Source organism: Neolamprologus multifasciatus, chromosome 4, assembly GCF_963576455.1.
Source record: "Neolamprologus multifasciatus chromosome 4, fNeoMul1.2, whole genome shotgun sequence".
NCBI classification, from domain to species: domain Eukaryota; kingdom Metazoa; phylum Chordata; class Actinopteri; order Cichliformes; family Cichlidae; genus Neolamprologus; species Neolamprologus multifasciatus.
Window position 1 is genome coordinate 27,525,541 of NC_140442.1, and position 15,734 is coordinate 27,541,274.

The 15,734-nt window shown below is 40.1% G+C and overlaps 1 protein-coding gene across 3 annotated transcripts; it reads right to left on the reverse strand.

Annotated features, from left to right (window-relative positions):
* Nucleotides 1-13: 13 nt before the first annotated feature.
* engase (endo-beta-N-acetylglucosaminidase) lies at nt 14-14,867 on the reverse strand. Of its 3 annotated transcripts, XM_085156988.1 has the most exons (14): nt 14,583-14,867; nt 12,623-12,699; nt 12,338-12,539; nt 10,418-10,566; nt 10,107-10,261; nt 7,897-8,045; nt 7,568-7,736; nt 7,390-7,496; nt 6,872-6,983; nt 4,014-4,201; nt 3,744-3,886; nt 2,263-2,362; nt 2,062-2,173; nt 14-1,556 (listed from the first exon to the last, which is right to left on the reverse strand). In XM_085156988.1, the coding sequence occupies exons 1-14, from the start codon at nt 14,666-14,668 to the stop codon at nt 1,179-1,181; spliced, it is 2,127 nt and encodes a 708-aa protein (XP_085013114.1). In that variant the 5' UTR covers nt 14,669-14,867; the 3' UTR covers nt 14-1,178. The 3 variants fall into 3 exon arrangements, with proteins under 3 accessions (XP_085013114.1, XP_085013113.1, XP_085013115.1); XM_085156987.1 differs by lacking the exon at nt 14,583-14,867 and having other exon boundaries at nt 12,623-13,379; XM_085156989.1 differs by lacking the exons at nt 14-1,556; nt 2,062-2,173; nt 14,583-14,867 and having other exon boundaries at nt 2,263-2,839; nt 12,623-13,389.
* Between the last annotated feature and the right edge of the window lie 867 nt (nt 14,868-15,734).

The following is a 15,734-nucleotide window of genomic DNA, read 5'->3' on the forward strand; positions in this document are numbered from 1 at the left end:
GTACAGAGTCAAATAAAAGTTGTACAGTACACAGTCCTGAGCCACCCCTCATTTTATGAAATGGGGAAACGGATGCAGTGATTTATTGAAACGTGTAAACAAATGGAAATGCTGCATATAAAGCAAAAACAGTTTATTCTTCAGCAGTCTGAACTCTGTTAGGTAAGCATTCATGAAAGTTCTTTAAGTAGAAGAAGAAAGACATCCTGAGGTGCTTCTTGGGATCTTAGTTGCCTTTTTTGTTAAGATGATCCCACACTGCTTCAGTAATGAGGATGTTGAGGATCTTCGTGTGTGTGTGTGTGTGTGTGTGTGTGTGTGTGTGTGTGTGTGTGTGTACACATGTATTAATATTTTTCTGGGGACCAAAAATTGGAAGTTTACTAAACTTATGGGGAACAAAATCCCAGCTCCTACAAGTTTGAAGACATTTTTGAGGCTCAAAATGTGGTTTTAGTGTCAGGGTTATGATTAGGTTTAGGCATTCATTTTTGATGGTTAGGGTAAGCAGCTAGGGAAAGCATTATGTCAATGTGATGTCCCCACAAGGATATGAATACACGTGTGTCAGTGTGTGTGCCATTGTCAATCTGAACAATTAAGCTGCTGTCAGTCTTTTTTTTTTTTTTTAATGCTGCATGGTGACTAACAATCTAATGGCGTTTTACTACAATAATAATTTCCATAAATTGTGTTTTGGTTTTGACAAGCTGCTGCTGCATAAAGACACAGTTTAAAATTGGCCCTTTGCTAAACTGTCTGTTGTGTATGAACACAAAACTAGTTCATCCCTTGAGTTGGTTCCTTTTTTATGCTTGAATGGTAAATGGCCTGCATTTGTATAGCGCTTTACTTAGTCCCTCCGCTTTACACTACGTTCAGTCATTCACCCATCCACAGATGAGCATTTATACTCGGTTAATGATTCGTGGTTAAGAGGCTTGACAAAAACATTCTGAAAATGGTCAGGTACAGCCTCAATTCACATTTCACAAGATGTTTGACATGTTTCTTTAAGCTTCTACTACACTGGGATGAGATTGGTGATTACATCCCTGATGCACACGGATCCTGAAACAAATAAAGGCATTTCTCCACATTCTGCTTCACAGGTGTGATAGTAACAGTCGTGGCATGAGAGTAAATGAAGATGCTACTGGTTGGTATTTATGTAAAATTCATTTTGAGGAATCCTTTGTGTAGCTGAAGCTTCTTCTTCCCCAGTGGCTCTCTGGGACTGGGAAACCCATCTTGATCACTGGCTCCACCACCAGCTCCAACAGGCCAGGAGGCTCTGGCACTCTCAGCTCCGTCACCCTGAACAAATTGGAATACGAGCGACCCACCAGAGCCAACTGACCGGGGGGGATGCTGGGATGAGGTCCTCTCAGCTGTCGCCAGTACACCTTGAAGTGACGTACGAGGTTGCCAGGGTAGTCCCAGCGCAGAGTGGCGTTGAGGAGTGAGGTTCCAGCCCCACGCAGCCACACCACGTCATCAATGCACACACCTTGAATCCTGTCTGGGGGCACCTGCAGGCTAGCTACATCTAAGACCTTGTAGAAAGAGACAAATAAGAAACATGCTAGAACCCGATTTAAGTTCAAATTTTGAATAGATTACGTCTCAAAGAAAACTGGTAACCTTACTGCTGACATTGTGATAGTTGGCAAAAAAACTCTTTCCATCATTTCTTTGTCTGTCTTGAAACCTGTTCATTTAATCCGCTTCAAACTTGGAGAGTGTATTCTCCCAGTTTAATCTCAAGTGGACTGGAATAAACATATTTATCAGTAACTTTACATTTGTCTTCATGTCATGTGTGGCTAATAAAATGTGTACCAAATACCACAAAATAACCCCACACAAGCCCAGTGTGTAGGGCTTATTTTTTGTTGTTTGGCTTATGCTTTTATTTTGTTGTACTAATGTAAAGGTCTTTAAAGGCGCCTATAAATAAAATGTATTATCATTATTATTTATTGATCCAAGCTTACATTCTAATCTCTAACAGCAGGCACAGAGTAATACATCGAGGAGTACTTGCTCCCACCGTCTCACCATGAGTTCTCCCAGCCTGCAGCTGAAAGGCCTGTCCTCAGGCTGTCCGATGCGTTCGATCTTCACACAAACTTCTCGAAGAGTGCAGCCGTGAAGCTCCAGCTGTGAACACCTGCTCACAAACATGGGGAAAAAAATGAGTCCAAGAACTTCAACTCTTTGGAGAAATTAAAATCACTCAACTGTTAGCGCTCCACACACCTCATGGTCCAACCATTGTGGTTCAAGTTTCCACATAGCTGAGTGAACTTGTTCACTAACTGGTGCTCGTCATCCAGTACTTCAGGGGATACACTGTTAACTATAGACACACAAAAACACCCAACAACGACTCGACTTGCTGTGCGATTTGGAGGCAGGATCACAAACCTTCAATAAATGATGAAGTATCAGCAACTGTGTGAAACTAAAGCCCCTAAGCCTGACGAACAGCAATATGTAATAAATTGAGACATTAATAGTAACGTGAGAATGAAGGGCACTTTTTAAAAAAATAAATATTCATTTTCAAAGGAGAATTTTTATATATACACTGCAAACACCTGTTCACACTATATATACACACTATGAACTGGTGCCTTTTATAGCACCAGTTCACCTCAGCACACTGTTTTTAAGGCCTGTTGATCAGCATCTTGGAGAACTTGCCACAGTTCTTCTGTGGATTTAAAATGTCTCAGTATCTTCTGTCTCCTCATGCAATCCCGGACATAATCCCCGATGTTCAGATCAGGGCTCTGTGGGGGCCACACCATCTGTTGCTGGGCTCTTTGTTCTTCTTAAAATAAGATAACAAATATTTCATTTATCCCAGTGTTAGATTTTTTTAATAGCAGTTAAAAATTAAGTTAAACAAACGTACTAAATGGCCTAAATCATGAGGATACTCCTTTATGACTCTGGATGGATGATGTGCTCCTAAAGGAATTAGGGACCAATAGGATGGTTCTACAAAGGTTTTGTTTATTGAATATTGGTTTTTGTTTGAGACCTAATGACCTCTAAGTGCCCATACTCTGCTGTAAACGTGTTTAAAGTTCTTTATTTGCAGGTCTGCCAGAACAGGTTTGCGCACTGTAATGTTCAATAAACACATTTTTTGCAACACTTCTTTTGACAAACTCTATATTTTGCCTTCTGTCTCTTTGAGAAATCACAACAGAATCGAGGCGTCAAAAAAGCAAAAAAAAACCATCTCTAAAGAAATGGAATTATGCTGATTTAAGCGAGAGTTTTGCTTAGCAGAGTGTCTATAAGCCAGACTATTCTCACAATCATACAGTTTAATATTCAAACAGCTCAGTGCCAACGCTGAGGTGTCAACCTGTGGAATCCAGAAACCAATGGATGAGTCTCTTAATCCATCTTTTGTATACAGTTTCCAGTAATAGTAATTTCATATAGTGTGGATTGAAACACTGCAAAGTCTAAATATCACACACCAACGTAAGGGTCCTTTTTCTCGTTTTTAAAGAGGCACTCGCTGGGTAAACTGTCTATAATGAAACTCAATAAGGTAACAGTTTATAAAAACAACCAACAGCTGTACAAACTTTCACACATGAAAATCAGTCAGTTTTTAATCCGTCTGCTCCTTAAATGTTCTCAACTATAATGTAAACCAAACACCACCAAATGGTGGTGATTCAAAAAGATTTTTTGAAGGGTCTTAAGAAACTCACGTTGGATTTCCTGGACATCGACGTGTGTGCACTGACTGTCATCAGTCGTCTTCAGCTCCAAGGAGACTGCGATCCCAGGAGACGCCTTGTAGATGAGGCTCACCAGTGTAGTGGACGGCAGGGGTACATGGATGGAGAAGATGCTGAATCAAGGAAAAAAAAAAAGAGAGAAATGAGCTGTTGCATATGTGCCATAGACTGAAGTTTTCTATGTGAAAATAAGGTAGAAACTAAAACAAAATAAAGGCTCAATCAAACAAACCCACACACTTGGCACAAACTGGAGTGGTGTGGCTTGCAGGGATGAGTCCGTCGAGCAGCAGCGAACAACTTCCATTCCAGGCGTCCTTCGGGCAGCCAGAGCTTCTCAGCCAGCCGAGGCCCCCTAGAGTCTGGTGGTAGTACAGAGGCTGAATCTCCTGGGCTGTCAGGTTGAACCAGCTGCTGTTTGTCTCATGCTACATACAGAAAAAAAAAGAGTAAAAAATACAAAATTACTCTGCACATTTTGTGTGTTAATAAACAAATTTCCCAGAGGAACCTACCCGAGGGATTAATAAAGTTTTATCTAATCTAACTAATAAAGCAAATAATACACTTTAATAGGTTTGACAAGTAAACTTTTGAGTGACAAGTAAGCTTTCAGCCGCTTACAGCTTAACGATGACCTGTAAAACATTACATGTTACAAACCTCTGTAAGCATGTTACTGTTAAAGTTCATGACCATACAATTAGAATAAGACTGGCTTGTTGCAATGGTTGTAGGAAAAATCCACTTCTCTCTGAACATGAGAAGACGGCAGCATGGTTTAGGTTTGCAAAGTTGTGGAATAACGTCCTTTGGACACACAAGGAGAGGTGCCTGCACCACATGTGGAAACAAACACCTCATACCAACTAACGAGCAAGGTGGTGCAGAGATGACGGTTTAGGTTGGTTTTCAGAGGATGGGACCCGGACACCCTGCTGACCCTGAACTCCTCCGTACACCAAACTAGTTTCTTCTATTCTAGCTCTATAATGATGTCAGTGAGATGACATCACCAGAGGGGGACACCCTAAATAAAGCCATTAAGTCACAAACAGTGTTGGTCAAGTTACTTGAAAAACGTAATCAGTAACTAATTACTGATTACTTCCCCGAAAAAGTAATCCCGTTACTTTACTGATTACTTATTTTCAAAAGTAATTAATTACTTAGTTACTTTTTAAAAACACGATTTACAACCTGAATAGGTGATAAAGTGATAGATCTTTCAGCCTAATTCTACTTTTTCTGCATAATCCATCATACAAAATGTAATCAAATGGAAAAGTCTCTTTTTAAAACTTGTTTTATTAGTTTTAATCTTTTAACTTTATGCATCAAGCAAAAATTTAATTATCTGCAACATTCTCTGACTTGAAGAAATTAGTTTAATATTTAAACCTATTTTCTGCACATTCCAGCACATAAAATAGTTTTTTTTTGTGTGTGTTTACACTCACTCTTTCAAATAGATGCAAGTAAAACACAGCAGAAAATAAATAAAGTCAAAGACTAGCGGTCCTGTTGCTCTATTTTCACCTGTAAAGCAGGAGTCAGGCAGGCGGAGGTTTACCCTGGTGGAGGTGTGCCGCAGCGGTCAGTGGAAGAATCCGCGAGTTTCTCTGTGAATTTCCCATTACGTCATAGCTACTCCGTGCTTGTTTGGGGGGGGGGTTTTCGCTGTAAAAAAAAGTTTTCTTCCCACGCAGAATGGACACTAATGTTTTTGTCACTTTGTATGGAATCAAACTCAAAGTAAGGTCAGTACTTCCACGCTTTAAACGCTGCACGCTCATACTCTCTCTGCACTCGATATATTATCCATTGTTGATCTGCAAACAGCTGTTGTCACGAACGTCGCACTCGCTTACGTCACTGTCATGAGACATTCTCGCAAAAAAAAAAAATAACGGTTTTAGTAACGCAGTAACCTTTCCTACGGGAAAGTAACGGTAATCTAATTACCGTTTTTGCAACAGTAATCCCTTACTTTACTCGTTACTTGAAAAAAGTAATCAGATTACAGTAACGCGTTACTGCCCATCTCTGGTCACAAAGCTCTCTGTAAGCACAGAAGACCACCTGCTGTTCAAACAGCTGTTTGTGAGGAAAAGCTCTGTTTAGAAGAATGGGAGACGGGACAGCAATGGCAAAGCAGCTTAAGGGGTGCACATCAAAACTATACAACACCTGAGAAATCAACCCTTTTCTACACAATCTATGATGCTAACACAAAATTAGCACACCCCTCCACACTAGCCAAGCAGATGAAACTTGACTGGGATTGAAAACAAAACTAAAGAAGTGATGCAACAGCTTTTAGAAGCACACCTTGTTCCAAGTGTACTCAGATCACTGTCAGCGCTGTAAAGTGCTCCAGGGCTGTTTTTGGCTTTGCCGTTAGTTTTGTGGTAAAACTTCAAAGAAATATTTATGGAAGTTTTCCTTATTAGGATAGAAATATGTGCATATATGTGCATTTCTTTTAGGATTCGTTTTAAAATCCTTTTATTTGCTTTTAAAGCCCTCCATGGCCCCATCTTATCTCTCTGAGCTGCTACAGCCTTATACACCCACCCGCTCTTTCAGGTCAGCTGATCAGCTGCTCCTGAATGTACCCAGAACTGAGCATAGAGGAGGTCGTGCTCCAACCTGTGGAACGATCTCCCTTCAGAGATCAGACAGGCTTCTTCTCTACCTGTTTTTAAATCACTCCTGGAGACCCACCTCTTCACCCTGGCCTTTGACACCACATGAGATGTTGGTTTTTATTTTCAGTGTTATTTTAGTTGTTTTTAGTTGATTCTATGCTGTTTTATCTTGTTTTTTAATATAGGGCTGTTTTAATTTTTATGTATTATGTGTTTTATTTATTTTTGCTGTTTTCTGTTATTCTATTGTTTTTAACTTATTTTCTGTACAGCACTTTGGTCCTGTGCTGGGTATTTTAAAGTGCTTTCTAAATAAAATTGGACTGGATTGGATTGGATGAGCAAAAGAAAGTTTAGTGTCATATTGTTATTGGCATTTACACAGGGAGTAATGCAAAGGTAATACATGAAGCAGTGTAATACATAAATAACGCTTTACTTCAGTACCTGTCCTTGCCAGTAGACGGCATTCCCAAAGCCCTGGCAGAAGGAGGAGACGAAGGGGAGCAGTGAGGCTAGTCGGTGGATGTACAGGTAGTTTGACAGAAGAGCCCAGAACCTGCACACAGGACAGACCATCTCAGTCTTTACACTGACTAACATGCCCCACATCAATTTTCCACATATTGTCTATGTTTGAAAGATGGACGCTGTGTCCAGTTCTCAGAAGTGTTGCGAATGCACAAGAACCTTAACTTAGCATTTATTCCAACAGCCAGCAAGGAGTGATTGTAAGTCTGAATGTGAAAAAGACTCTCAGCTTCCTCCCCCGCTTATAGTTCTCATTAGAGCCCAAAAGTCCTGACAAGTGAGAAGTTACTAGCCTCTCAGTGCACAATCTCACTTCTGCTGCTCGCTGTTAAAAAACAAGACAGTGATGGCTAAAGCCTTCAACTAATGGTGCCTACACCCGTCTATAAATACAGTCTGATTTTCTCACAGAGTAGATGTTGCACTAGTCTCACTTGTCTTGATTCTTGCGGAATTCACTCTTATCCTCATGAGTCTCGTATACCCAGCCAGGAGCAAAGATGGCTACAGAGAAGTTGTGCCTTCGAATGATCTCCAGCGCCTGCAGACAACCAAAATCAGACGCTGCACGGTACAAGCACAAGCTGGCAGACACAATTCACCGTTTCTTACCTTATTTGTCTCAAACATTCCTCCTACTACCTCTCCTCGAGCAAACACATCCACTCCAACATAGACGTCAGCTTGGCGGTCTTGGAGCGCCAGGTTGTTCATCTCCACTAGGTTCTCCTCCTTCCAGTTGTAGTTGGTAAAGAGGCCATCACAAGCATCAAAAAACACCCTGGTATGGAGATATTGACACGGGTACATAACTGTTTGCCAGGAACTGACAGGCTAGAAGCAATCGTGATCTAAAAGGTCTGACACACTTCTGTTCTCTTTGTCAGTCTTTGTTTTTGATCAGATGCTATAAAGGAAACACGTTTTGTTTTTTAATCTACCTGTTGGACTGGTTGAGCTCATTCTGCCATTTTAGCTCTCCATTGTCAAGTACACTGTCGTACCACAGCACAAGGCTGCCGGACACTCTCTCGTGCATCTGGTCTGTCAGATAGCGCAGGAACAGCGGCACATTTCGCACTGCAACCTCCTGTAAGCAGAGAGCAGCACACATGATCCATCTGCTGCAGGTGCAAAGACCGACACCGTCATGCAATCAGTTTACTTTTTTCCAAAAGGTAAGCACAAATCAAAGCATACATCAGTAGTACAGTGGTCCCTCGCTATAACACCGTTCACCTTTCGCGGCCTCGCTGTTTCGCTGATTTTTGTGTGCAATTTGGCATGCTTTTATTTATTTTTTTTATTTAAATACACAGCACATTGTGTTCTGCATCCTGATTGGCTGTAGGCCATTGTCAATCGTGTCCTGTCCAGTAGAGAATGCGTTCAGCTTGTCAAATTTACATAAATCTTCAAATGCTAGCAGTGTGACTCTGAAGTGCTGCACTGTGTGTTTGTACGTTTTCTCCCCAACAAACACGGCAATGTCAACGAAACGTTTTATACTACTGGACTTATTTTTCTACAAAGGTTTGAACTTTAAGAGTCTTTAAACAAGAGAGAAAAGTGTGAAAATGTTCATGCCTGTCTGAGAAAAGTGTATATAGTGAGTAGTGAGGGGTTTTACATTAAAACATCTCTAATAATTGTAGAAAATAAAGCTGACTACTTTGTGGATTTCACCTATCGCGGGTTATTTTTAGAACGTAACTCCTGCCATAAACGAGCGAGCGCTGTTTATGATTAAATCATTTCTTTGGTCTGCTCCAATAGATGGTAGAGTAAAAGCTAAATACTCACAACCTGTTATTAATGACAAACGTAGGATTTATTTTTGCTTCTGTGGCTTTTTCAGTGATTTAATAGGTTTTCAATAAGATTGCATAAAGGCTGTCTGGAATCCTTCCCCCCTACATCTACTGACAAAGACTGCTGGCGCTGCCATTTCTGGGAAAACTGTACATTAAGACTTACAGCCTACAATTAAGTATTGTGTAAAAGATGACTAATTCGTCTCAGTCCAGCGGGACTCAAAAAGAAGTCCTGTTGTATAGAAGGATGTTGGAAAATGGTCCCCTTGGCCCAGGACTCCATAGAGCCTTGAGTTTAAACTCTCAGTCATTCATTTCAAGTGTTATTAAAAAAATTAACTGAAAATAATTTAGGCTTTTTTCCTTTTTTAGATAGTTAAGAATAGAAACTGGAGACAGAGAGAGCGGGAAGATGGAACAAATGGCATCCGGTTGAAGTCAAACCTGCCACTGCATTAAACACAGGTTCATTACGTCAGCTACACTGGCACCCAATATGTTGGCTTTGTAATCATCAGGAACTCTGTCCCTGACTGCCTCCTAATCCATGCCATTCCAAGCTATGGTCCTCAATTGGAAAAGAGTGGATTGCCCACTCTGAATCCAGGACAAGTTCTTGATCAAGTGCAGGAGTTTATGTACCTGAGGGTCTTGTTCATAAATGAGGGCACAAGCAGCAGAAATGAGCTTCCTCTGAAGTGTGGCTGAGCTCTCTGTTCAAGATAGGATGACGAGTTTGGTCATTAGGAAGGGACGTGGAGTGGAGCTGCTACTCGTCCACATCTAAATAACACAATTTAATAATAATAATAATAATGGATTGGATTTATATAGCGCTTTACAATGCCACTATTCATTCACTCTCACATTCACACACTGGTGGAGGCAGCTACAGTTGTAGCCACAGCTGCCCTGGGGCAGACTGACAGAAGTGAGGCTGCCATATCGCGCCATCGGCCCCTCTGGCCAACACCAGTAGGCGGTAGGTGAAGTGTCTTGCCCAAGGACACAACGACCAGGACAGAGAGCCCGGGGATCGAACCAGCGACCTTCCGGTTACAGATGCGCTTCCCAACCCCCTGAGCCACTGTCGCCCAATTTAGGTGATTCGGGCATCTGTCTACAATGAGTTGTTGCGAGGAAACCCCAGAATAAACACAGGACACACTGGAGGGATTATATCTCTTGGCTAGCTTGGAAAACACCTGCGAGTACCCTGGATGAGCTGGAAGAGCTGACTAGGGGTAAAGCTTGGTGCCGGTTGGGAGATGGATTAAAAAGTTGGCTGTATTTCCTAAACAGTTTGTTTTAGAGGTGAGCACAGAAGCTTTACTCACACTGAGCTTGTTCTCGATGTTAATGAGCCAGCCGTCAAAGCCAAAACTGTGGCTAATCTGGACAAGTTTATCAGCTACTCTCCGGTACGACTCCTCATCTTTCAGGAAGTCTTCACACATCGCAGCTCCATTTGTCCACTCTGTGATGAAAGTCCCTGTAGACCACAGCAGTTTCACATTTCAAGACAAGAAAAGATACCATTTTTCTTTCTGCCAACATACTCCATTTCTTTTAGTATTTAAAATGTATGATGCTATGTCAGACGTACTAAACTGGGTCTGGTTCTGCTTTATTTAGACTTTCTGCTCACCAATAACGATGACTCCATGTTTGTGTGCAGCGTTGGTCCACACAGCAGGAGGAATAGTTACCAGGTGGTGTGAAAAGTAGTTAAAAATATCAATGTACTGCCAGTGGTAGAAAGCATATGGAGCCTCTGCATTTGTGCCCTGAACAAACCTTAGAGAGGAAACAGAAGACAGCCTGTGTGAGACCAGTACAACAGTGTGACTGTAACAACATCTCCTTGTGAATAATGAACTTGAACCAAAGAAATAAAAGCTTAAGCCACAAGTTTAGGCTGTTCTAGGTACGGTGTATCAAACTGTAGCATTTACAGTACATGTAGTTGGTTGTAACTGGATGTGTGTTGGGATTTACAAGCATTTCCAATTTTCTTCTAGCTGGGAACAAGTGACCTGACATCTTTTCTCCAGAGGAAGAAAATGTGTCAATCAGATCTAAAATAATTTAAAGTAGTAATGAAACTCTACGCGTTTTAAGGTTATTTTACGCCATGGAGCCTCACTAAAAACTGTCATACATACAAAACTGCCGTTTGCTGCAGTTTTCTTAAGTAGCTATACCATGGTCTAAGGCAGGGGTGTCAAACTCAAATACACAGTGGGCCAAAATTCAAAACTGGAACAAAGTCGCGGGCTAACATTAATATTTATTGAAAAAAAAATCTTCCTCCAGATATAAGAATGAATCTTTTCTTATGGACTCAAACAAGTTTTGCTGAAAAACTGAATATGGAACAAGCAAAGCTTAATACTAAACAATATATATATTAGCTGTATAATACCAGTAGGCCAGCTCTAATAGTAATTTGGTATGGCTTCGCGGGCCAAATGTAATTAGGCTGCGGGCCAAATGGGCCAGAGTTTAACACCTATGGTCTAAGGCATAGTTTGTGGGCTGGCCCTTAGTGTGAATGATGGATCTCAGAACTGGGCAGAGCGGCAGCCTGTAGCCAGTTAGAAGCTAATCGGTTGGATGACCTGGTGTCCAAGAATAATTCAGAATGAATAATTACAGATTGTAATATAATACACTAGTTTTAGGGTGGACCCTTTAGTTATTAAATCAAAGGCAGGGGTTAGTTGTGTTGACAAAATCTTGTCAAAGTAAATTAAAGAACTATTTGTGGCAAAGATGATAAGAGGAGAATATGTCCAATATTGTTGCAGTCTCTTAAGCATACAATAATGCTTAAGAGACTGATGTCCTAAAACAGGAAGAAACTAAAATGCTGTATGTGCCACCAGCTACACACACACACGAAAAATAGGGTCTATGCTAACTAAAGCCACAAAGAAATTATGCTTTCAAAAAAAATTGTTGGTAAGATAAAAAAGACAAAAACAGCTCTTTATCACCTGTTTGCATGTTTTCTGACTGTCTGCACTGAGACAGAAGCAGCTACTGTCGATGTATTAGCCTTCCCCGTCACATACGCTGTCTGTGCTTGAAATGCACAGACAGGATAATTTAATTATTAGGCTGCTCCATGGCCTGTTTCCTGTCACGCACGCTGCTGCTTTGGCTGCAGCTCATTATTATTGTAAAAATCTGCCACTTTGACCGTAGGCCTGCTGATATATTGCGAAAGACACTTTGTTTTCTAAAGCTCTCATAAACATAGCTTTTGTTCATGTATAGAATCGATTAGCATTGAGCATGATTGCAGGTGTCAGGGTAAATGAGGCAAAAATGCCACTGAAAGTGGTTATATGGAAAAGGACTAATATACAAGGACTGCTGATTCAGCGTGGTCCTTGTGTAAGAGTACCAAACAATCAGGATTTAACACAATAACACACCCACACACATCCTTTTTGTGCTTAACATGCACGGACAGAAGAAGGTTATTATTTAAAAGCACCATAGTAAACTGCTGTATTGATAGTCTATGTTAAAATACGAAGAAAACTCACTCGCTTCATACCTGTCATCAAGGTAGCCACCCATCATGTCATGAGACACCAATGTCCGTCGCAGACAACGGTCCAGAGGAGGCTCTCGAGGTGCCAAGGGGACGACTGCCACACTGAAGGGGTTTGCCTTACTTCTTGTCCACGACAACAGATCCTCCATTGATTCAAGACCGCAGGTGATTGGTTCAGTGGTGTCAGCATCATAATGTTGCTCTTGAAGACAACAAGAAACAGCATGTACAAGAATGTACAAGATACCAGCTTTAACTCAGATCTTTTTAGACTTGTAACCTTACTAGGAAGCGGTGACGCTGTATACGTGACGACTTCACAAATAACTGAGTCCGTGGGCTGATCCAAACAAGATTCCAACCTGATAAAGGATAAGAAACCAGGGAAAGGGTTTTTTTTTAAATTGGTTTTTAAACTAATCTGATGTGACAATATTTCTGAAAAAGGTTCCCAGACATCAAAAAGTTTTTGATGTCTGGGATTTTGGCAAATACCGGAAATCAGTTTTTGGCAGACGATCATTTTTTGGCACAACAATGTGGACAAAGCTCCCGTAACAAGGACTGAATGGCTAATAACAATGGGCCGGACACCCCATACTCCCGAAGCATCCCCCATGGGACACTCCAATGCCTTTTCCACACACCCTCAAATATCATTGAGGGGATAAAGAGCTGGTTCAGTGGTCTGCGACCAGGACAAAAAACATGTTGTTCCTCCTGTATCTGTGGTTCAACTAACAAACACTCTCCCTTTCAAACAAACAAACTGTGGTTTATGAAAAAGTCCAAAAACAAAACACAGCTCGGGATCAGTTTAGACAGGTCGTTCCTCCCAGTCACGCTCCTTGATGTCTCCTTGTCGTTGCCCACTCAGTGAGAGCAACCTTCTCATCCACCGACGAGAACCCCAATGTATCTGGCATGATCCCCATAAATGATCATTCCCTTCCTAAGGCAATTATATATAGATGATATTCGATTTTGTGATGTAAAATGCAATAATAAGTTTCTAAGATCTTCATTAAGGAGTCTTTATTCTCCAAATTTACTTAGACGTAATTACATATTAAAAGATTTCCAAAGGGAAGAAATTTAAAAAATAAGAACTGATTATATCACCTTCCCTATCCCTCCTAAAGGGAAAGAAGTCCAATTTAAAATTTTGAATAAAATTTACCCGACAAATAGACTCCTTGGTGATAGATTCAAAATAGAAACTGGTAATTGTGTATTTTGTGAAACAGAAGAGGAGGATTTGGACCATCTATTCTTTTTGTGCAATTATATACAAATATTTTGGTTGGATTTTCATACCTGGCTTTGTTCAAGTGGGATTCAAATTACCCCATTTACCTTAAATATGATAATGTTTGGAGTGTTTTTGAAAGAAAAGTTATGGTGTTAATGTGTTATTAATTTTGTGCAAACAATTTATACATAAATGTTGTTGTTTTTTAAAGACCAAACCAACGCTAGCGTACTGGAAAAACGACTTAAACCTGTTGGTTAAATCTTTGACTTTAGTTAAAAAGAAAAAGGCTGCTTTTTTTGTTTCCTTTGTGGAAGATTTTGATTTAGTGAGTTAATAATCTGTTAAATTATGTGACCCCGTCTTTATATATATTTTTTTCCTATGTATAAAAGTTGTTAATATGTAAGGAACGTTTATTTTCTGAATGTGCAATATATGGTGCATTTTGTCTGTATGTTAATTTTACTAATAAAAAAAAAAATGTGTGCAAATTATAAAAATAAATAAATAAAAATCATTCCCTTCCTGCTTCCTGTACTGTGTCCCGTAGTTTTCTCCTTTCTCTTCTCCTAGGTGAAGACGGAGCTTAACTTGACAAGACAGAAGATCTTGACCGGAAGTTCTCTAACATAACAACTTTTTTTGGCAACGTGATCGATCATTTCCTATCCTCTCTTTGAGATTTAAAAATCTGTTTTACAAAAGACACCTGACAAATATCTCATAGCATTTCAATAAAGACATTTCAAGTGGCAAAAAGGTGATTAATTATAATATCAAACGCAGAGCAGGAAGAATAGCAGACTGTTAAAGATACTTGCAAAACTGTTCTTTATTTTATATTTAACGCCGTAGGTTATGTTGACTACAGCCTATTTACCAAAATAAATAAAGATATAAGGCATAAAAAAAACAAATACGTATATCCGGAACTTTTAGGCCTAATTTTCACAGAGCAGGCAGAAGGACTCTCCTGACTAAATGTTGTACCTCTTTCCTGCGACACCATCACTTTCCTCTCCGTTCTTTCTTTTCCTTCGTAAAGGAAGCTGGATTTCCTCACCACTCGATGCCATTTCCCTGAATTTCGTGCAGAGAGTAATGAAGTGTCAAGTTATCTGAAGACATGGAAACTGAAACGGCTTTTCAACCAGTGAGGACGTCGTTCTCTCTCATTCTCTCTCAAGTTAATAGGCGGTTGCAGACAGCTGAAAGGTGCTCACCACCACCTAGTGTACAGTGTGTACAACATCATGTTATTAACAAACTGAATCAGCTCCCAACCAGCTGTGTTTCTCTCAAATAACAAAAATTGCTTTCCTAGTTCTATTTACACCTTCGGCCCCGCCCATCTGGTCCCCTTTAATGACCGTTCCCTTCCCTGCTTCCGGTTTCCCCTTTCTCATGTATTTCACATTTTTAAAATATTTTTTCCTTTCTTATCCTCATTATCTTTTCTGCCATAGTTCCATCCTTATCTTATTGATAACTGCCCTTCCTTCACATTTTCCAAGTGGAATGGGTATTGTTATTTCTTTTAGCAAAGCACCTTTTGCTAATTTATCGCCATTTTCATTTCCATTCCAATTTCACAAACCAAAACGACGAAGCTGGACAACGTGGGAGCTGTTTAATTAATATAATGTGATAAAAAAAAAATCTGGTTTGTACTTTTTGATGTCACTATGCTCGATATACGAAACCGTCAAAATCCAGTTGATAACACTCAATTTAAGCCACTGTTAATTACCAAACAGCTATAAAAGAATTGATGATCTAATTTATTTTATTTTTTTAAAACAATTTTTAAGAAACGGGTTAGATTAAACATTAAACTCAGTGCCCGATCAGTAACATTTTGTATTAACGGTTTTATGATAAAATAAATATCTATTTAGGACTTCTTCTTTTTTTTTTTTACCATGTCATACAGCAAATGACTGTATTTGTTTAATTTGTTTATGAGAAGGTGGACAGCGGCCAGCTGGACAAAAGAGTACATCTTTTGTTTATGTGCAGGACCAGACTCTTTCGCTTTGTAAAGATTAGTCTCTAACGGAAAATACAGGTGCAACATCATAGAGCCCCGGAGAAGGTAAAAATGGCGGCTACGGATCAGGCGAAACCTCACACTCTTGTCCC

Excerpts from the sequence above, each read along its gene's own strand:
- engase (XM_085156987.1), bottom strand. The coding sequence starts at position 12,956 with ATGGGGGATGCTTCGGGAGTATGGGGTGTCCGGCCCATTGTTATTAGC. Across the intron at positions 12,540-12,622 it reads TACAGCGTCACCGCTTCCTA|AGCAACATTATGATGCTGAC; the intron begins GTAAGGTTACAA and ends GTTGTCTTCAAG. Across the intron at positions 8,046-10,106 it reads ACATCGAGAACAAGCTCAGT|GAGGTTGCAGTGCGAAATGT; the intron begins GTGAGTAAAGCT and ends CTCTGCTTACAG.